The 22179-nt window shown below is 42.1% G+C and overlaps 1 protein-coding gene across 2 annotated transcripts in view; it reads right to left on the bottom strand.

Moving 5' to 3' along the window:
- Positions 1-2222: 2222 nt before the first annotated feature.
- The window catches only part of NTRK3 (neurotrophic receptor tyrosine kinase 3), a 373167-nt gene continuing 353210 nt past the window's right edge, over positions 2223-22179 (bottom strand). The window contains exons 16-18 of one of the 2 annotated variants that reach the window (XM_061179966.1): positions 10483-10524; positions 6700-6858; positions 2223-3692 (exon numbers count right to left, since the gene is read on the bottom strand). In XM_061179966.1, the coding sequence (XP_061035949.1) occupies positions 3507-3692; positions 6700-6858; positions 10483-10524 (387 nt within the window). In that variant the 3' untranslated portion in view covers positions 2223-3506. The remainder of the gene's footprint in view (positions 3693-6699; positions 6859-10482; positions 10525-22179) is intronic. The other variant, XM_061179967.1, reaches the window with a different exon arrangement.

The following is a 22179-nucleotide window of genomic DNA, read 5'->3' as shown; positions in this document are numbered from 1 at the left end:
ACAAAGGAGCTTGCATGATGCTACACCCCTTCCCGGTCGCTCAGACATGGACTTCTAAACCGTGGAGTTTGGTAGGGGGCGATGAGATTGAAGTAGACTGGAGTGGCCATATTGGCTAATGGGATGTCATTTCAACACCCATTTAACTACCTCAGGCTCTTTAAAAATAAATAAGTAAATAAATAACACTTCACCAGGGCTTTTGCCTGTGTAGGAAGTCTAGGAGGGTGAAGGAGACCAGATGCTCCTTGTAGGCGTAAAGTAACCTCGGGCACTTCAGCCCCTGCATCGTTGTGACTGCAAAGGAGGAGAGGACAGTCTTATTGGAACCCACCTGTGCCCAGGCCGACGAGCCCTCTGAGGCAACTGCCCCCACCCACGCAAGGCCTGCAGAGGGCTGCCCTGGCATTCCAGAGCGGTCCTGAGAAAAGGGACACAGAGAGTCGGTGCTGTTAGAGTCTAAGAATTCCAGAATGTAGAAGGGGCCAGAGATTAGCAAACACACCTCTTATTTTGCAGATGGAGAAACGGAGACACGGGGGAGTCTTCTCAGTCCTCCCTCTACAGAAGAAACCACCTACTCTGCTCACCCCAGAGCCCTGAGTACCCTTTCCATTTCCACAGCCCCATTCTCTGTCTCCTTCACTCTCCAAAAAGACTTTTTATTTTTTCCACCTGCTGAGGTTAGTAAGTCAACATGCAGACTCTCTACACAGAGAGCACAGCAAGGGCAGTGAGAAAGTAGGCCCTCCCTCTCTGCTCCTCCAACCCCGTACCCTTCGTCTTGGACTCTTACAGGAGACAGCTGCTTATGATGGACGTGACGAAGGTGTGACCCCAAGGCCTACGCAGAGGCTGAAGGGACTAGGAAAAGGGCAATCTGACAACACGTCTCCTTGTCCGCAAAGGAATTGCCTACTCCCATTAGGCCACGATGACGCAGCGCCCTGCGCTGAAACCCTACTACATTCTGCATTCCCAATTGCCCACCAATCCCTCCCCACCCTGCCTTTCTTCCAGACTATCAGGGACTCTGAGGTTCTAGGAACACACAGCCAAGAAGATGGAAGCTACACAGTGTCTGTATGGGGGAGGGTGTGGCAGCAACAGGAGCCTTGGAGCCTTATCTCTCACTAAGAGACACCTCCCCGCAGCCGCCCCAGATCGCTCCCTCCTTTAACAACTTTCCCTTAGTTAGCTAGGGCCAAAGCAGACTGCAGAGTTCAACCCAGCATTAACAACCCTGGAAGAGAACAAGGGCCTCCAGGTGGAAAGACAAAGGGGGCGATTGCCATAGGATAGCACAGGATTCCTCTGAGGGGGTCCATCCCAAGAGCTCTCCTCCAAAGTCCTCGGGGCTGGGAGAGCGCAGCACAGAGAGAAAAGCCACACCCAACTCCAACTCCCTTCCCTCCCCTCCCAGCCCCGCTCAGCAGCCCCACCCATCCCTGAAGCAAGCCTCCAGCCCCCCACCCCATCCCCCACCCCCACCCCCACCCCCGCCACCGTGGCCCACAGTCCGAGCACAGCTCGGAATAAAAATATTTGTGGGTCTAAAAAAAGAAGCAAAACCACCAACATAGAATTCAGTCCCAAACCCCACACAGGATGCCTGCACTGCAGCTGACCAGAGCATCCAGGCTGTTGATGGTCCCTTAAGCTGGCCAAGAGGGGTGCAGGTCGGGGGACCCAGAGGCTCCAGTTGGGCAAAGCCCAGTCCATTCGGTAGCTCTGTGCTCGGGTGAGGCGGAGGGACCGGTGGCCTGGGAGAAGCACATCCTCTTCTCCCCAGCGGGAGGGCTCTGTGGGGCTAGGCTGTCGGTTTCCACGGGCATTTTGTTGTCATGGGTCAGGGGGCCCGGAGATCCGCCCCTGTCGCAGTCTTTGACAGCGGCAGCTGGGAAGGCAGTGATTCCCCTGGTGTCGGGGCAGAGGGAGCTGGCCCCAGCCCAGATGCTTCGTTCTCTCTCCCTGGTCAGGGCTCCATCCTCATTAAGATGCCAAGCCTGCGGCAGCGGCCAGGCGTTGGATGCTTCCCCGAACAGCCTCGGCCCCTCCCCCTGCCCCCAGTCCACAGAAGTGATTTCTCAGCCCCTGCATTTTCACAGCACTCAAAGGCAGATGCATCAATCCTTCCAGGGGCTGGAAACGTGAGGAGAATGACAAGGGGCCGGATGTAGGTGCCAAACAGATTCTCCCCGCCCCGCCCCCCCGGCTCCTGCCCACTCCACTTCCTGGCTCCCTGAAGCAAGCACTGCCCCGGCCTCTCGCCGGACCTGGGCCCCTTTCTCAGCAGTGGGGTTTACCTGGGACTCCATAGAGGCCCAGGAAGTGGGAGCTAGAATCTAGAGAAGGCGGGTCGAGAAATAGACGACCCAGAGGGGCAGACCTTATAAGACTTGCAAAGAATGAAGTCTCCTGCCGTTGGAACCCTGCTGTGCCCACATGTGCAGACAACATGGGGGATGTCTGACACCCCCCTTAACTCCCCAATAGCCTGAATGTCGGGGGTACGGCCAAGGAGACTTTCCAATGATGGAAAGACAGGAGGCAGTGCCTTGACAGGGTTCAGGTTTCAGCTTTTAATTCTGTGGTTCTTGAAATCCAGAAAGTCCAGTTCTTGAAGTTCAGAGGAGAGATGACACATCTCTTTCAAATTTAGGAAGGAACTTGAGCATGGTTTACAAGATGGATGTAGTCCACTGTTGCCATGGTTTTATGTTTTGCTGTCGTTGTTGTTTGTTCAGTGTTTACCTGTAGGCGCCATTGTTGACTCCCCAAAGCATCAGTACTATATTTTCTAGAAAAGACAGATTAGAAAATCGTCTTGAGGTGGAGGAAAGGAGGAAGGCATGGAGGAGATGGTCAGGGGATGTGTGAGGTGTCCCAGAGGCCCCTGGTTCAGTGTTCTTTCCTTGCTGAGCCTGTCGATGAGGTCTGCCCATGCACATATGCAGAGCTTGGAGCTAACACACCTGTGCAGATGATCACCTGTGCAGCAGTGATTGGCACTCCACCCCAGCTCCTCCACTCCCAACACGAAGATTGTCTCTGTGCATCGTCAAGGTCTTCTGCTCCCAGAAGTTGGAGCTGAAGAAGCACGGGCCACAGCCTACGTCTAAGGGAAGTTTCAACTGCATTCATAATACTTAAGATTTTCTGAGTTGTTGTTACAGTCTTATGGTTTGTGTATCAGCAGCTTCTCTGTGCATTAGAGAAGAGGTTATCTCTCTGTAGATACAGATAGATAGATAGTTAGATATATAAATATATATATATTATATATATATATATATATAATATATATATATATGCCAAACTGCCTTACAGGGTTTTCATTCTTTCTTTTTTTTTCAGTGTTGTATGTGTAGCAGGCACTTGAGTTTATATGAAGATGTTTGCTTCAGTCAAGGATGGAAGAAAAGAGTCTGTGCGGTGGAAAAGAAGGGGTGTGAGGCCGGGAGAGAGGAGGCAACAGAATATGAATTCACGACCACTGGCCACCACTAGCCAAGGATGTCCAAGTAGATGGGGGTGGCTTTCCCCAGAGCATGGAGGATTTTGTAGATCTCCTTGATGTTCAGCCGCTGCTGCGGTTCCCTCTGCCAGCACCCCAGCATAACATCATACACCTCTTTGGGGCAGACTCGGGGCCTCTCCAAAACACGACCTTGGGTGATGCACTCAATGACCTGAAAAAGGGAGGAGAACAGGGAAGTTATCACCAAAGCTCAGTCTTGGCCCTGTGGCTCAGGTGCAGCAGAAGGCAATGACTTCACTGATGAGCTTCAGTGCAGAGGCGGGGTACCCTCCTGAGGCTGGGCTGGAGACCAGAGATGCTCGTCTGTCCTGTGCATGGGTTCCAAGGGCCATGATCTAGCACTGGCTGGTCCAGCCCACTGCTGCCCTCTATTCTCCATCTCTTAGGCCAGGCCTCCAACTCCCACAGACACTCTTCCTTTCACTTCTCTCTTCCTCTCTAGTCCTGAATCTTATCTAGATGACTGAGCTGCATTCATTTCCCACTTGGCAGTGGGGATTGGCATCTGACCTGTCCCACCCCCTCTTAGGAGCCTGCATGATTTGGAAACCCCCTTGAAGGAGCTCTGCCCCTCCATGGCTCCCACTTCCTGACAAGCTCCCCTCCCAGGCACAGCCTCGGTGCACATGTGATGCTTACCTCTAAGCCATTACACAGGTCCCTTCCTCAGTGAGGCGCATCCTCCCTTGCTCTTTGCACTAAACCATGTATTCTGTTTCTTGAAAAGTCCTTAACACTAGGACTAACCACCTGATTCACCACTGCCCAGCTGGGTGTCCAGAGAAAGTCAATTAACCTCATAGGATCTCAGCATCCTCACCTGTAAGATGGGGATCAAATGTCTCCCTTGACCACCTCCTAAGACTGCTGTAAGGACCAAATGAGGCCGGGGAAAGGGATTGTATGAGCCACTGTACCAAACGGGAGGCCATAGGGAGGAGGAGGAAGAAAGCAAATAACGTACAGCTGGACCATCCCCAGCTGGCCCCTCAGGACCACGCCTGTAATTTGCAGTTCAATTCCAATTCCTCAAAAAGACTTCTTTGCTGACACTATGTGAATTTTCAAGATTCTATCTTACAGTTCTCAGGTTATTTTAACTTCTCCCTAACTCTCCCACTGTAACCTTGGGCAACTTATGTACCCCGAACCACAGTTTCCTCATTTGAAGACAGACCGTGATGATAAAATCACACAGAATCTTCTCTAGTAGAGTATGTGAAAAATGTTATTTCCCCTCTTTGCCCCCATTAATCTGCATATAGTACTTATCTCCCTAGGCTGCCCCCAACAGCGCCTTGTCTGGAGTGTGGGCTCATGTCACTCTGACTCTGGGATGGCTTGTCAAACAATCACTGTGTTAGCACTTTCCTGGTCCTGGTCAGCCCAGAGTCTGCAAAGGCCCACTAGGCTCTGTTCTTTGCCTGCCTGAAAGGTCTCCAGCTGCTCCTGTTCCCTGTTTTTATTTGAACCCTGTCTCCACCTTCCATTACCTTCACCTCCATGAAAAGGGGTCCAGTTCAAACTGCAGTGGATGCTGCCTAGTGCTAAGATCAAAAGCACTGAAGGGTGGTGTCTCCTCCAATGTGGGGCTCTCCAGTTTGTCAATTTCAATAGAGAAACTCATTATCAGTGACTGTCAGGACTTCACTGCTGGGGTTGGTCGAGTGGAAGAGGTGGCTGGGGGTAGGAAGCCCATCTTCAAGGCCAATGCCTTACCAAGCAGTGTCAGAGATGACCACAAGAACCCCGTTAGCTACTCTAAGCCAGTTTAGGTATCCAGGACAGATCATCTGCTGAGACCAATAGAACCCTCAGCCCAGATTCCCCTCTTTACTAGGGCAACCAAACTACATAGGGGCTGTGATCAGGGTGCATTGTGTGCCTGAGTGCATGCAAATGTGCCAGTAGGTGTACACAAGCATGTGTATATATGCACGCATGCATGTGTGTGTGTATGTTTACCACTACCCTCTACCCAGGAAAACAATAATTTTTTAAAGCATCATAACAAATGAGTTCTGATATACACACTTACATTTTTTTTAAAGGTCGTCAAAATATTTTGTCCTATTTTGGGAAATGTGGTCAGGACCCATTCAGTTTGCAAATGATGAGACGTTACAAATGTAATGAAATGCCTTCTTTTCAGTCTTTGACATTTACTTAATTAAATGGTCAGGGTATAGGAAAGCAAAAATGAACATAGCTTCCAAGAAGAGAGGTACTTTCTGGAATATTCAGATAGGATTCTAATATTAAAAGGTCCTCATGTTCATGTTTTCCCAGAAAACAGAAGACCATAAACTGCAATCTTTTATAGGTCTGCTGGGTTGGGAGACCAAGCCCTTTACTGTCTACAAACTGAACTGAGTTCCCTGGGACGACACGATGTCACTGAGAAGCATCTTGCTTTGGACCACGGCCCAAGCCTTCTCCAGGCTGATGCTTTCACCTCTGGCCAGTCCATTCCAGAACCCCAAGCAGCGCCCCTTCCTTTGTCCTGAATTTCAACAAGTGTTTGTGTGAAAAGTACTGAGTTAATATAGGCTAATGTGCTTAGGAAAATGCCTGGCACTAAATGTTAGCTATTATTAAATTTGATGGCTAACATTTTTTATTAATATTGTAAATCAAAAGTATAAAAATACATAATGTGTATATTATTACATTTACTGTTATGATTCATCTTATTCCTGGAAGTCCACACACAGCTCTATCAGTAACATGAAATTTGCCTTCCCAGTTCACCTTCCTGCACACCTCTGGGCCTGGTCTACCTAAAGCCTTTGGGGACCCAGATGACTTGGGCATAGTAGGTGTTTCCACAAGATGGCACAATTGAAAAACTCATAGTTGTTTTTTGTTTTCACTTTCTGTCTTAGTGAAACATTTGTGATTTTTAAGTGTAGCAAACAGAACCGTGACTTGCATCTCAATTTCGACATCTGATTTCATGCTCTCTTGACAATCACAGCACATTTCCTAAAGCTATAATTTTTTTTCTACCAAGAAGGTCTCTCCTTCTGTTTTCTGCCAACATCTGCTCTGCTGGCTCCAAACCCCACCTAATGTTTTACACACTCTAAGTGCTGGCCTGAGATGTCTCTTATCAGCCTTCCTCCAAATCAAGGTTCCCATCTGCCCCCTTTCTGTACCTCTGTGTTTGAGAGCTGGAACCATGGCTGCTTTCCATAGGTGAAGATCTCCCAGAGAATCACCCCAAAGCTCCACACATCGCTTTCCGTAGTGAACTTCCGGTACATGATGCTTTCAGGGGGCATCCAACGAATGGGGAGCATGGTGTGTCCTCCCACCTAAAAGGGGTCGAGACAGAAGCACACACAGTGACCAGATTGCCAGAATCAGTCACATCAGTCTGCACTCTTCATAGGCAGATGCCCTCTTGATGCATCTTATTCTAAGATAGCCAAACGTGATGCAACTTTTGTGACGGGGGTGGGGGGCCAGTGGAGATAAGCCTACGATACTGCAGGCAGCTAGAATAGCAATTAGAGATAACACCTAAAGAAGTTACGTTCCTTGGCATGGAATATAAAGAAAGATTACAAGATGATTTGAAGTGGGAGAGAAGATTTCAGAATCTGATACTACAATCAAATCTAACCTTGAGAGGGAGTCCAGAGGGAAGTCACAGAATCACTGAGCAAGGCTACCAAGTATCAGAGTATTTGCAAAAATTAGGTTAGACTCCTTGGCCAAGGAGGTTAAAGCACAGCATGGTCCATGTGCATCTAATCTGTACTACTATGAGTTTAGCTTTATCTGACAATCTTGAATTTCTCACTGCTACTTAGAACTCAGTGTTTTGAGTGAAGGGGATAGGGAAGTTCAAAAGTATGAAAGACCACACGCTAATGAGAAATCAGGTGGACCAGAAGAGAATTCACAACCGTTCTTAGCAAGATCTCAAAGGCCAGTAAGGAAAGTGTTTTTTTAAAATAGCCCGAGGAGGACATCAGCCACCTGTGGGTTTACAGATCTGACAGTGAAGGGCAAGAGGAAGTGACTGACATTCAGGGTATACTTTTCTGAGAAAAAACATTAGGGAAATTCTCACTGCCCAGGAGGTTAGAGATATTATTAGCATAAGTGGAAGAAAATTCACAGCATGTTTTAGAACTCAGGAACTAACTGTATCATTCATAAATAGAGCATCAGAAATTGGAACTTCTGGCTGATACATGAAACTTGTTAGAAAACTGCTTTCAACTGATAGAAAAAGCTCTCTATAAATGTCCTGATGAACTATTGCTATTAATCAAAGTTCTCATATTTATGATGGGCCAGTTGGAGGAATTATAATCATAAACACTTAAGAAAGAATGACTTGTTGGCAATGGGCAACCTTGTTTCTAAAAAAAAAAAAAAGAGATCATGTTTGCCTTATCCACTTGAAGTGTTTTAGAAGATAAATGATAATATGGATTTGCAGAAGTTGTTTTCAACCTGGGATTTTATAATCAAAATAGCTCTGTATCAAATGTAAAGACAAATGAAGATGTTTCTTTCAGACAAGCAGACTCAGAAAGTTTACCACTCATAGCCTTTGAGAAAAACAAAGAAGAAAAAATTAATTGAGGATGTACTCCAGAAAAACGGAAAAAGAATCTAAAATATACGATGACTTGGAATATAACAAACAGTGCAAAGCAAATAAGCCACAAAAAACACAATTTAAATCTAAATAATGGTCACTAATGTGGTAGTAAAATGTAATATAATCACTAATAAATGATTTCTGTAAAATAGAGGCATAAAGTAAATAATAATAGTAATAATACAAATAGTACTATCACTGCTATTATTAACAATATTCTGGAATGAAACTTCCAGATAATTTCAACAATAAGTGCACAGACGAGTAGGTAGGGAAATAATCAAAAGCCTGATAAAGGCTCTGTCTTTTAGAAGGAAGGGCAAGGGAGCTTACAGAAAGTCATCAGTTGTTGATTATAACAGTTTAAATTTAAGTGTGCTTGCTAAAATTTTAAAGTAGTTTCTAAAAGAATAGAAATAGTACATATAGGTTCCAAACCAGTTTCAGGAAAATAGAACCAAAAATCTCTAACCAATACCAAAAAGACTACAAAAAGGGGGAGGGATAATAGTGAATAGCACAAAATGAAAAAGAAGTTTAAATAATATCACTATAAACAATAAGAATTAATGGGTTATATATGATGCCTCTTAAATAAGAGAAAAATTTATGTTAAAAAATCAAGATGCATGTTATCTAGAAAAGACATATTTAAAAGGAAATAACAGAAAATACTGAAACTTTTGAAAGAATACAAAAATATAACAAACAGTAAAAAAAATTGAATATACAATGTGTATAATATTCACTATACATAATAATATATGACAATATATAATTGAATATATAATATATATTGAATAGATAATATTCAATATGTGTAATATACATTGAAAATATAATTCATATATAGTATATTGAATATATGTCATATATTTAATATAGAATATATCAAAATTGAATGCATATATAAAAAAATTTCAGAAAGCCAAGAACTAAATGGATACAAAGTGGTCTATATTATATTTGAAGATGGTAAAATTCGCCATTATGAAAATTATGAACTTTATTTGCTCCAATTAAGATAGCAACAAAAATGTATAAAAAGTAAAACAGGTTATAAATAAAGGAAAACTAACAAAGCTACAATTACAATGGAAAATTAAAACACTTATTTTGCAAAATGACAGATCAAGAAGACAACAAAAATAAAGATACATTTAAAAAATAAAAATAATGAGTTTTAATTGATATATATGAGTGATGCATGTATATTTCAGCCTCCTGAAAAAGTTGCATATTATTTTCAATTATCTAAAAGGCGTTTATAAAAACCAATCACATACTATCCTCACAGGAAGTCTGAAATTCCAAGAGAAGAAACAAAGTAAACATAAGGCAAAAACAAAAGAAGAAAAGCCATTCTTTCAAAAGATGCCCAAAATTACCAACACCCTTTCCCGATTAAAAGCCCTAATTCATTAGTAATAAAAAGTAACTTCCTGTATTTAATATACTAAATATCATATTTACTGATAAAACATTGAAAGCATAGAAGGTATCTTCTATTACTGATTTTATGCAATACTTTTCAGGTGGCCCTAGCCACTACAATAAAGCAGGAATAAAAACAAGGTAAAAATACTGAAAAGGAGGAGTCAAAACACCATTGTTCGCATATGATATGACAGTTCAGGACAATTAGCTAAAAAGCAATTAGAACCATTATATGAGTTAGTAAGCTACCCAGACATGAAATGAATATACAAAAATCAGACTATTCTCATGCACTAGTAAAATGACTTCAAAATTCAATAGAAAATAAACATGCTCGTATATTAGCAACAACAACAAAATGTTTAAGATTCCTAGGTATAGCCTTAGCAGAAAATATACAAGGTCTATGTAAAGAAAAGTATTGAAAAACATAAAAGAAGATCTGAATACATGGAAAGATGTGTCTTTTCCTTGGATAGGAAGACTCAATATCATGAACCTCTCATTCTTCCCTAAAATTAATCTAAAAATTCAACACAATCTAAATAAAACCCTCAATGGAATGATATATGGAAACTGACAATATGATACCAAAATTCATCGAGAGGAGTACATATTTGATTAAAAAAAACTAAGATATACTTGAGATAGAACAACAAGGGATATTTGCTGTATCAGATAGCATAACATATTATTAAACTACAGGAATGAACACACTGTGTTACTGGCATAGGAATAGACAATTTCATTGATTAATGGAACAAAATATAGTCCAGAAGCAGACCCATATATCAATACTGGAATTTAATATATGAAATGATAGGTTAGTAATCAGTGTTGGGACAATGAACTATTCATTTAAAAAGTACACTTAGATACCTACCTCACACCATATACAAAAATCATTTCCAGATGGATTAAAGAGCTAAACATAAAAAACAAAACAATAATCATATTAGAAGAAAACTTAGAAAAGTATTTGGATAACCTCAGGAGAGGAAGGCCTTCCTAAATAAGACACATGTTCAAGGAGCCATAAAGGACAGAATTCAGAGATACCACTGGTAAAAAATTCAATACTTTTGCATGGCAAAATACAAAATAAGCATAGTTAAAAGACAAATGACAGAGAAAATATTTGCAATATATGTAACAAGGAATTAAAATCCATATATTATAAAGTGCTTCCTTAAATTAGTTAAAAACAAGAAATCCAACAGAGAAATGAATCAAGGGTAAGAGTAGATGATTCACAAAACAGCTACAAATGGCCACAAACACATGAAGAAATGTCAATTAAAACAATAAAAGACACATTTTTTAAATATTATGTGGGGAAAATGAAGAGACTGGTATTATCCAGTGCATGAGAGGTCCTGAGGAAAGAGTTATTCCTTGCTAAGACTGGGGTAGCCTTTTTTGAGGGCAGCCTGGCAGAATCTGTCCACACTAAAGATGTTAAGTGTCTTTTAATCCAGCAATTTCACTTCTAGAAGTCTTGGAAAAATACTTCCTCATGTAAGCAAAAATACTTCGTTGAAGATATTTTATTTCATTGTTTTTAAGGGCAGCAATTTGTTCATCATTAAATGTATATGCAGCAGTTAAAAGGAATACAGTAGAGTTATGTAGAGTGATATGTAAATACGTCTAGGATATTGTAAATGAAAATGCAAAACATTAAAAATATATATTAGCATTCTCATTTATGTAAAAATGTGTATGCATAAGCAAATATATTAAAAGGCAATAATGTATTATATAACTCTGTAAATGCATAGAAAAAGGTCCAGAAATATAGCCATTAAACCAGTGGTTTCCTCTAGAAAGGAAAGTGAGAGGGAGAACCTACCAAAGAGAAAATTCCATTTTTTTTTTTACTATAGTATGTATTTCTATGCTGTTTGTAATTTTATCATAATCGTGTGCCACATTTGAAAATTTTAAACAATAAAAGAAAAAAAATAAACATATGGCTAAAGGAAAACCAGTGGACCTAATTTATTTACGTTCTAAATCAAAATATTACTTTTGAAGAAAAATTGGGTTTTTGATAGAATCTAGTGGAATGGTTTATTGTACCTGGTTTCTTGAATAAAAAGAAAAAGAGGTTAGGAATATGGGAACATTTTTCTTGATGAAACATGGTAAATAACAGATTTCTCCAAATTGATGCTGGTTGTTTGCCTCATTTGATGATTTTATACACAATCCGGAAGAGCCATTCCAAATTGAAATTTCCAAGTTTACCGTAAGAGGAATTTGAGTGTGCTGGTGTAAACTTTGATGAGCTTAAGCGTCTGGGCAGAAAATTATCAGAAGGGTATTAATTGGCCACAGAGGTACCACTAAGAAGAACTTTATCAAGATTTTCGCTGGGCGGCACCACCAATGTGGGTGAAGTTTATATGACGTTCCTCCAGAAATGGACTCAAACATTTCAAGTGAACTGTGATATAACAAAGAAAAGTAATAAGTTGGAAGTCAGAAGCTTGTATTCTGATGTGACTTTTGACAAGCTCTTAACCTCTTTGAATTACAGTTTCCTCATCTTCAACATAGGAGTCAAGCAACGGCTGTATCTAAAGTGAGATGATGTATATAAAAACCAACTGAGCATCACTAAATACAAAAAATAATGCACAAAAAGTGCAATGACTGTGCCCTATGTGTAGTAAGCAACAGAAAAAACCTGATCTCCTAAATTGCCCATATTTCCCATAGATCCACCTAGACCACACTGATTTTCCTTCAGAGCTACCTGCATTCTTGTGTCCTTCTCCCACATTGGAGAGATCCAGTCTGGGAAAGGTAGCGGTCAAATCCTTCCTTGGTAAAAAAAATACTGACAAATATCCCCATGGTGTTTTACAAAGATGCAAAAACCGTTACATGGTTTTAAAGTCAAACCAAAAAATCAAGGTACATGAAATCTAAGTCTAGTTCCATCTCTGTTCACTCTCCTCACCCTGATCTCCTCCTCCTCCAGAGGCAACCATTTCATGTTTGTTTTTAGTTTATTCTTTTATTGTTTGTAACATAAGCAAATATGGATTATATTCATTTTCCTCACTTTCATAAATGAAAGTAGGATACCATACCTGTTACATACTTTACTTTTTTTCCCCCACTGGGGTTCTCTCATTCCTTTTATAGCTAGATAGGGCTCCATGTGCATGATCACACCACAGTTTATCCAATCCATCCACTATGGATAGGACTGGGTTGTTTCCATTCTTTTGTTATTGTCAACAGGGAAATGCACTCTTTACGTATAGCTCAGGTGGTTCTCACTCCCCCTAAAGGGTAATAGCCTAAAATTTCCATGGAGTGTAACAGGCGGAGATAGACTGCAGTGCCCACTGAAATGGTTTCAATAACATAACTTTGGAGATACACGAAGTCTTTCCAATGGGTACCCAGGCAAGGATGGTTTTGAAGGATTATGCAGAGCCTCAATTCTCTTATGGATTTTTTCTAACACTGAGAACCCACTGTGGTCCAGCAATTTCCCTGCCCAATTGTGCATGCACACACACACACACACACACACACACACACACGCCTGCCACTCTCAAAAGGAAAGACAAATCTCTCACTCATTCTAAATCTTAGGATGGAAAACCTACAGAGGACAAATGAATAGACTCTGTGAAATATTGGTATGGGTGTTGAAAATGAATGTCTCTAGTGACTGGGAAATAAATTCTTTTGCAAGTCTGGTGGTTTCCAATTCTTTTCAAACCACTGAAGGGGGACAGACTTCAAAGAATTATCAGCTGAGGGAAGATTAAAAAGAAATTTTGATAAGAGACCAATATGTGATTTTAGGCAAAAAAAGAGATACGAGTTCAAAGAATTGTCATGTTACAGTAACAAAATTCTTTCCTTTCCCATCCGGTTTATTGTGAATAACGTTTCTCATTTCTTATATTTATAAAAATGAAAAAACAGTAATAGAATTGATCCTGAACCTTAACTTAATTCCTTACCTTAGCAATAAATAATATTCATCAATGAATACAAACTAATCAAAAAATATAAGATGTATTTCCAAAAATATTATACACCTTATCTTTCACATTCATCAAAAGTTGTGATATATATACATTATTTTGATCTACTGCCTATTTCTGTGTATTACTAATAATTGTAATGATAACTCAATCCAAATCTCTTAACATCTAGAAACTTATGGTCATTGGGCATTAAAAATTATATTTAAATCTTTGTACATATTTCTGTCACACTAAATTATGATAGAATGGCCAATAAAAGGCTTTCATGCATAAAATGAGAATCCATAAGGATAAAATTTGGTAGGGAAACTGGAATGAAAATATAAATTCAAGAAGAAAAAGGAACCATGTAAACCTGAGTGTTTAAGTACTTGTTCATGTGTTTTATAGATGATGGGTCAAATTGCTCTGGTATTTAAAGTTCATTAGCATTAAAGGAGCGATGTATTTTTTTAATGTCAATATTTACAACGCTGTGGAAATGACATACTTAAAAGTGTGTTGACGATTTTAGATGGCAACTTAAAACATGCAAAGGGACATACATGGTTTTTCAAAATTCTTTTAGGGGCATTAAAGTTTGAAGATGACAGGTATAGAGCCTGGGCATCTAGGGTGTAAAGTTTAGAGTCTCTCTGGCTAACTTCTGTCTTTCCCCAAGGCTGTATGCCACCCATCCTCAGGCCTGCAGCTATATCCTGGGAGAGGATGTGAAAAGAGGAAAGCAAAAACTACAGCCTCACCTCCAGCTTCAGGTGCTTGCCTGAAATCCTCCAGCCTCATTTCTTTCATTCAAGCCTTCAGCCCTCACTCCCAGCCTTGCCCTGAGGGCCAGGAATAAGTGGGATTGAAGGGTGGAAAGCAGGGTGGCTGCAGAGGCTGCCAGGTTCCTTTTCCTTCTGGGGGCAGGATGCCCTGGGGCAGAGTGTTCCTGGTGGGAGGCAAACCTCCCCCCTCTCCCCCTCCCCACGGCCATCCCTTCTCTTCGCAGCCTGCCTTTCCTGAACAAGGAAATTGTCTTGCTTATTTCCATAGAATGATGCCAGCTTCCCTGCAGTCAGAGGGAACCTACTGCTGTGGGTTAAAGAGAAACTCAGCTGAGCTCGAGAAGGCTCTCAGGTCTCTGCATCTAATTACACAGAAAAGGAGGCAGCTTCTTCAAAGGACATACGGAAGCCCGCTTCTCTCCCAGAAGTTCAAAATGTCTATCCTCACATAACTCTGACAAGGTATAAAGGAGACAAAGTGACCCATATATTCCAGATAAAGAATCAGGACCCAGCAAAGGTGAGCAAATACAGGGCATTATTGATACCAATGGAAGGATTCAAGCTTCCTCTGTAATCACAAATCTATATGGGCCATGTCAAAATCTGTTAAAGCAGATGAGAATGGCAGATGCTTTCTGAAGAGTTATAGAAACTTTGCAATGTACATTAATGGCAAAATACCCTAATCAGGAGATTATCATAAAGATTGTCATTTATGGTGTCCTTATTTTTTATTTATTCAATTTTAATCTCTCTTAATTGCATGTCTCAGCACATAGAAGAGTCTCCATATGCATTACGGGAAATAAAAGGCTTAGCATATATGCTTTCTTCATCCCCTGGAAAGTCTCCTGGTTTCCCAAATGCCCCAGCAGCTTTGCTTCTTACACCTAGCTCTGCTCGTCTGAGCAGCTTATCAGCCGGGCGGGGGGCAGTCACCTTGAACATGCCCCGGGTAGGAGTCCCAGCCGCTAAACACGGTCTTTAAAATCACTGCCACTCTTATTCCCGAGGGTCTGGGGTTTTCACCCACACGGGCTGCATATCAGTATTAGCTACATCCAATACAGACACACACATCCATGCATCGGGAAGGAGACTGCTTAGATGAACATATGTGCATGTCAATCACATGCATGTGAGTACAGTCATGGATACAAACACAGGTCTGTCGCTCATGCCCCGATCATATGAAGTTGGTGAAATCTCCCTCTGACACCTCTTGAAATAAATGATCTAAATGTAAGAGGAAAGGCCCAAAGTATTTTTTTTTGCTTTTTTTTTTTCATTTTGACCATTTTTTAAAATTGGAGTATAGTTAATTTACAATGTTGTGTTAGTTTCAGGTGTACAGCAAAATGACTCAGTTATACACACACACACACACACGCACACACACACACACACATATATATATACACATACCTGTAGTTTTTCAGATTCTTTTCCGTTATAGATTATTACAAGATATTGAATATAATTTCCTGTGCTATACAGTAGGTCCTTGTGTACCTATTTTGTAGATTGTAGTATGTACACGTTAATCCCAAACTCCTAATTTATCTACCCGTCCCCTGCTAATCCCTTCGGTAACCATAAGTTTGTTTTGTGTGTCTGTGAGTCTGTTTCTGTTTTGTAAATAAGTCCATTTGTATCATTTTTTCAGATTCCACATAGAGGTGATATCATATGATATTTGTCTTTGACTTACTTCACTTAATATGATAATCTCCAGGTGCATCTATGTTGCTGCAAATGGCATTATTTCATTCTTTTTCGTGGCTGAGTAATAGTCCTTTGTGTATATATATATCAAAGTCCTTGCATCCTGTCTCCAAGATAGCAAAAATAAATGGTTTCACTCTAAACCAGTTGGTTAGCTTTGCTGACAGCCTCAAAACTCACCAGAATGGCAGAGCCCTCCTTCCTGGAATTAACCCTTCTAACTGCCCGCCCCCCTCCAACTGCTGGGCTCTCCTAATAGCTCCCTCCCCACATATATGCGAGGCCCTCGGAGCCTTAGAAATGGCAGTCTGCCCTCAGGGAACTCTCTCGGTTCTAACTGCTCTCTCCTCCCCCTCTTCCCTTCTCCCCTCACTTTCTCCAGGGTGGTCTTCTGAGTTGAGGATGCTGTATTTTCAACCAGCTTTTCACCTCCCTGCCCAGCTCTAAAATTTGATCATTCACTAGGCATGCTTCTTTGGTGTCTGAACCTATACTCTTTCCCTCCAGATGCCATCTGGATTCCTGGTGCATCTTTAGGGGACCAGTCTGCCCTACAACTGCACACTGTCCAGCCCCTCAAATCCAAGCTCATTAGAATCCAGGGTCTGAAAGGAGAGATTCAACACTAAAGCTATAGTTCATGAACACACAGGACTGGGAAGGGCCTTGGAAATTATCTAATCCCCCTAAGGGCATAGAAACCTTGGCTGGAAGAGAGGCAGTGACTTGTCCAAAGTCACTAAGGAGAGTAAATGAAATGTAACTAAAGTCCCAAAGAGTCTTGTTCTCAATGTGAACCTTTTAGTGGAGAAGAGCATACATACATAAAGGTGTACAAATCAAAAACACACAGATTGAATCTTATGAAGTTTAAATTTTGGATCTATAGTCTCCTTCTTTCCTCACTGATGTGTATAGACTTTGGGTCACCTGGCAGAGCTCTGAGTTTCCTCCTGTTGTAATGTTGTGTGCCTTCGGGATATATTAGCTTGAATATTTGTTTGGTTTAGATCTACAATTTATGTGTGTGTGCATTCATAAATATGTGTCTGTCTGTGGCTTCACACCAGTTGCAGAAATTTCATGGATGAAACCTTTACACAAAAGACTGAGATTTCCTATAGTGACATCAGACTTCTGACTTAATAAGGCAAAATTGCTTTTGTGTTCTTTTTGTCTCTCTTCCTCTTCCCAATCAAGTAGGGCAAATTATTATGTAACTTCTTATAGACACAAACTGAAGATCACGGCCCCAGGTCTAATGGGTGCTTGGAATTCTTTGGAGGGAAGGTGCAGAGGAAACTCACAAAGACACTATTATAGCACTGCTCCCTCGAAGTAGGCTTTATGACGGCTTAAGCAAGAAACGTCTGTTTAGGAGAACTTTGGTGGAATGGATGTTTCAGGCTGAGCCTCTAGCCCCAGGATTAGGAAATACCACTGGAGTTTTCCAAAAATACAAGGAGTTTTAAGAGCCAAGTTGTTTAGCAGTGTGAGCCTAGGGGATAAAGAGGCCCATTGTGATTCTGCCCAACTCTCTTACCTAGAGCTGCATCTGCCAGGAGCAAGTTCTCAGATGGAAGCCCCAGGAACACATACCTTTTATAACTTCCCCTTTTGTTTTCCTCTTTCTAAATCCTGTCTAAATGCTGGCACTCATTCTGAGAACTCATTGTCCTTTACTGCCCCAAACAATGTATATATATGTTTTTTTGTTTGTTTGTTTTTTAAATTTTTATTTATTTATTTATTTATTTATGGCTGTGTTGGGTCTTCGTTTCTGTGCGAGGGCTTTCTCTAGTTGCGGCAAGCGGGGGCCACTCTTCGTCGCGGTGCGCGGGCCTCTCACTATCGCGGCCTCTCTTGTTGCGGAGCACAGGCTCCAGATGCACAGGCTCAGTAGTTGTGGCTCACGGGCCTAGTTGCTCCGCGGCATGTGGGATCTTCCCAGACCAGGGCTCGAACCCGTGTCCCCTGCATTAGCAGGCAGATTCTCAACCACTGCGCCACCAGGGAAGCCCAATGTATATTTTTATAGAGCCTACATTGCAAGTTCAAAGATGTGGGCTGAAAAATGACTTGGCTCTGGTTTTCTTTTCCAAATGCCCAGACGTGGAGCCTCCTGGCTGTACTCATACCTTCTCATGGAAACAAACTTGAGGGATGTTGTTAAAAGGGCCCAACTTGCTGAACAAAGCTGGAGATATCAGCTCAGCTCAGATCCATGGATCACACTGGATCCAGACTGATCCATTCAGACCCCAAGTGCTTGCTAAACATCAATAGGTAAAGGAAGGCAGGAGGATAAAGCCTCTTTGTGATCAATCTAGATTTTTAATTTACCCTGTACAGCTCAGGCACTGATAGGTTTTGGTTTAGATTCAGATTTATTTAGCAAAAATAAAATAATCCCTTTCAAGCAAGAATGGCTTTGCTAAATATTTAGATGCCTCCCCAAATCTGAAAAATATAACAACTGCTATTGAAAATGTGTGTATAGGATGAAGAAACAGAAGATCCAACAGAGCAAAAAGGATAATTTATAACTTGGCCAATACCCTTTACTAGCTAAGCAACCCTAGGGGATGTATTTGACCTCTGAAGACTCAGCTTTCTAGGGTGTAAAATGGGGGCAATAATGCAGCTACACAGAACATGTACAGACACTAAATGAGATATTAAATGGAACAGAGACATGGCGGGTTTTCAATACACATACACATGCATGTGACTTTGGATCAAAATCTTTCTTGAAAGATGCTAATTTCTCAATGTCTATGTTTAATGAATGAATAGCACCTCTCAATTTTTCCAGGGACTTGGACATTCTGCTCAGAGACCCTTACAACAAAGAGACACCATTCTTGATGTATGGATAAGGAAACCAGCTCAAGAATGGAATGTCAGCAAGTCCATGGTGGATAGAGACCAAGCTAAAAGTTAATCCACTGTCACACTCCAAATCTCTCTCATTAGGGGTTTTGTGGCTTCAAGACAATTCGACCTACAAACACTGGGAGCGGCTAAAAGGAGCTTCCAGGAGCAGTGTGGCCACCAAACCCGGATCCTGGGAATATTTGGCTGTTTACCAAAGCAGGGTTTAGACACTTAGGAAGTGCAACTAATGTGAATCTCAGGGAAGACAAGACCCGGCCAGTTAGTGGCTGCATAGCCTATGAGAGAGGCCTCAGGGGAAAAAAGGAAGAACAAGATAATTTGAATTTTAAAGAGCAATGACTAAGATGGGATCTTTTTCCTCCAAAAACAAACCGAATTATAATTGTCTCCTCCAGCCATCTTCTCAGAGACATTAATAACAATAGCAATAATACTTCCTATTGAATGAATATCCCACCAGCCTTAAGACGACAGCATTGAATTCTTTAATCACGATTCTAGTTTTATGATATCATCTTATGAGCCTGGGCTTTCCATCCAAGAGAAGGGGTGAACAGACAGCAGATGTGCACCAATGGCTCCATGAGAGAAAGAGCTTTTCTAATAATTGCTGGAATAGCCTCCCTTGAAAGCCAATGAGGCCTTATCTGTAAATAAGCTCAGGCTGAGTCCCCACCTCTTAAGCTTTGAATGAGAGGCTAGACTATGTGGCCTTCTTAACTGAAGGCTTTTTTTTTTTCTCTAATTTCAAGATTCCAACAGCCTGGCACACTTGACCCGCCATTTATAATGTCTGTTATGCAGACCCAGTGCCTGGGTCGTGGGAACACCTTCTTGCCCTTCCATTGTGAGGGTCCCAAATCAGCTGTCCCAGAAACAGACAGCTTAAAGCAGCCTCTGTTTGGTTCTCCTGGTCTTTATCTCAGACAGAATGTGTGAAGACTAATTAGAGAATGTTTATAAAGCCTAGCCAGTAGCATGAGACTACCCTTGAAAGTACTGATGTATAGTATTATTTCCTACAATGACAGGGATTTCTGTGCTGGTCTGACACCTGCCATCATTAGGGGCTGCTTCTGAACTGTCTCTAAAAGAGGTTTGGCCAGCTGCGGTCTTCCCATTTCCCTCATTGTGAGAACCCGCGGGTCATGATGCATGTGGCTCACACATCTCTCATCTCTCTGGGCCAGAGGTTGGAAAAGGCAGGTAGCTGTTTCTGGGCCAGTGGAAGGTAAGACCTAAAGCCTCTAACAAACTTTGCACCCTGCATGCTCTACTCAATGCTGTTGAAAAAGCATAAGATCTCCCATTTAAAAAGCTGCTGGGGCTTCCCTGGTGGCACAGTGGTTGGTTGAGAATCTGCCTGCCAATGCAGGGGACACGGGTTCGAGCCCTGGTCTGGGAAGATCCCACATGCCGCGGAGCAACTGGGCCTGTGAGCCACAACTACTGAGCCTGCGCGTCTGGAGCCTGTGCTCCGCAAAAAGAGAGGTCATGACAGAGAGGGGCCCGCACACCGCGATGAAGAGTGGCCCCCACTCGCCGCAACTAGAGAAAGCCCTCGCACAGAAACGAAGACCCAACACAGCCATAAATAAATAAATAAAATAAATTAAAAAAAAAAAAAAAAAGCTGCTGGGTGCAGAAACAGGTCCCCAGAATGGGAACAGAAGGTGGCTCACCCTTAAGCAGATCGTACAGCAAAGGCAGTATAACATCATGATACAGCGCTAGACACAAGGCCACAAATTCATAGCCATGTCACCTCCAGAAATCACTTAACCTCTCTGAGCCTCGGTTTCTCCATATGTTAAACATCAACTGGTATTTACTTCCTAAAATGACCATGAGGATTAAATAAAATAATCCACGTAAAGCACTTGGCACAGTATCCAGCACATGGCAAGCGTCAATACAACGGTCCCCATAATCACTATGGTTGTGCTAGTAGCATGGCTATCTTAGCACATATTTGCAAGAAGCGTACTCCACATCGAGGATGTAGATAATATAGGGGGATAGGTTTTGAACTTCTGTGGGTGCAGGTAGATGGGGGTATTTGGTGACGGTAAAGATTGAGGCTGGATTAGGAACTAAATTTCAGGTGTCCTTGGGTATGGCTCGTTCAGTGTTGGGCTTCCCAGAAAGAGAAGTCTTTTTTGGTTTTGTGCTGCCACAAGAAGCAAACCAACCCTTGCCTCCTTTCTCCCCCCTCCCTCCACTTGCCCTGTGCTCTCAATGAAGCATTTGCCATCCCCCCGTTACAGTGCTTAGTGCAGGTTGAACACATCAGCCAGAAAGGCACGGCTGTAGCTAGAGGTAAAATCTGCTACTTCCAAACCGCTCCAAATTAATCATTCTAACCTGAGGGAGACTTGGGCCTTTGGGCCCACCTTTTTGTTTTATTAACTGCCAACAAAAAATGCCAGAAGTGGCTGGGGAAGAAGCACAAAATGGGGGACAGGGAACACTTTGCATATTTTAATTACTTCAGTAAATAATTCATATCACAGCAGAAGCCTACCATCAATGGCTACGTCCCAGGCAAAGGGAATTTGGAAGAGCATCATGGGACCTGACATAAAAAACGTGCACCTCCTTCTTAGACTAGAGGCTGCCTTATCTAGCTTCCTTGAGCTGGAGTTAAACTTGCAATCCCTCCACAGACTAGTTGCTGGAGCGGCTCCAACCAGGGCAAGAAGGTGAACAATACACAACTTTTCACACTCCAAGCTTTCTGGAGAATGGTATGCTCCTCTTCACCCAATGGAAAGAGGGATTCTTCTCGGAGTCATGAAACAAGACCCTTCAATTCTAAAGGCAGGACACTTGGTGCCTGAGAGGAGAGACCTCACAGATCACCGGCTGGATCTCTGGCAGGACCACAAACATGAACCAGTGGATAACATTCTCCATCCTCATTTAAAGGTGGGGATTCGACTTAGAAAAAATAACAGGATTAAGTTCTCAGGGAAGCCTGCGGTTAGGTGATAGCAGCTGAATCACTCTGCGAACTGCCAAGTGATTAATCAACTTGTTAATACCACTATTATTTTTATGCATCACAGGTTCTTAGCCCTCCCCCTACGAAATTCCAGGAAAGAGTATTAGTTAACCTAGCCACCCCCCTTACGGGGAAGGGTGGCCTCCAGCATCTTGGGAGGAAGG

Source organism: Eubalaena glacialis, chromosome 2 (genome assembly GCF_028564815.1).
Source record: "Eubalaena glacialis isolate mEubGla1 chromosome 2, mEubGla1.1.hap2.+ XY, whole genome shotgun sequence".
Lineage (NCBI taxonomy): Eukaryota > Metazoa > Chordata > Mammalia > Artiodactyla > Balaenidae > Eubalaena > Eubalaena glacialis.
The sequence above is the reverse complement of the archived record's forward strand: the minus strand, read 5'-3'. Positions and strand labels throughout refer to the sequence as shown.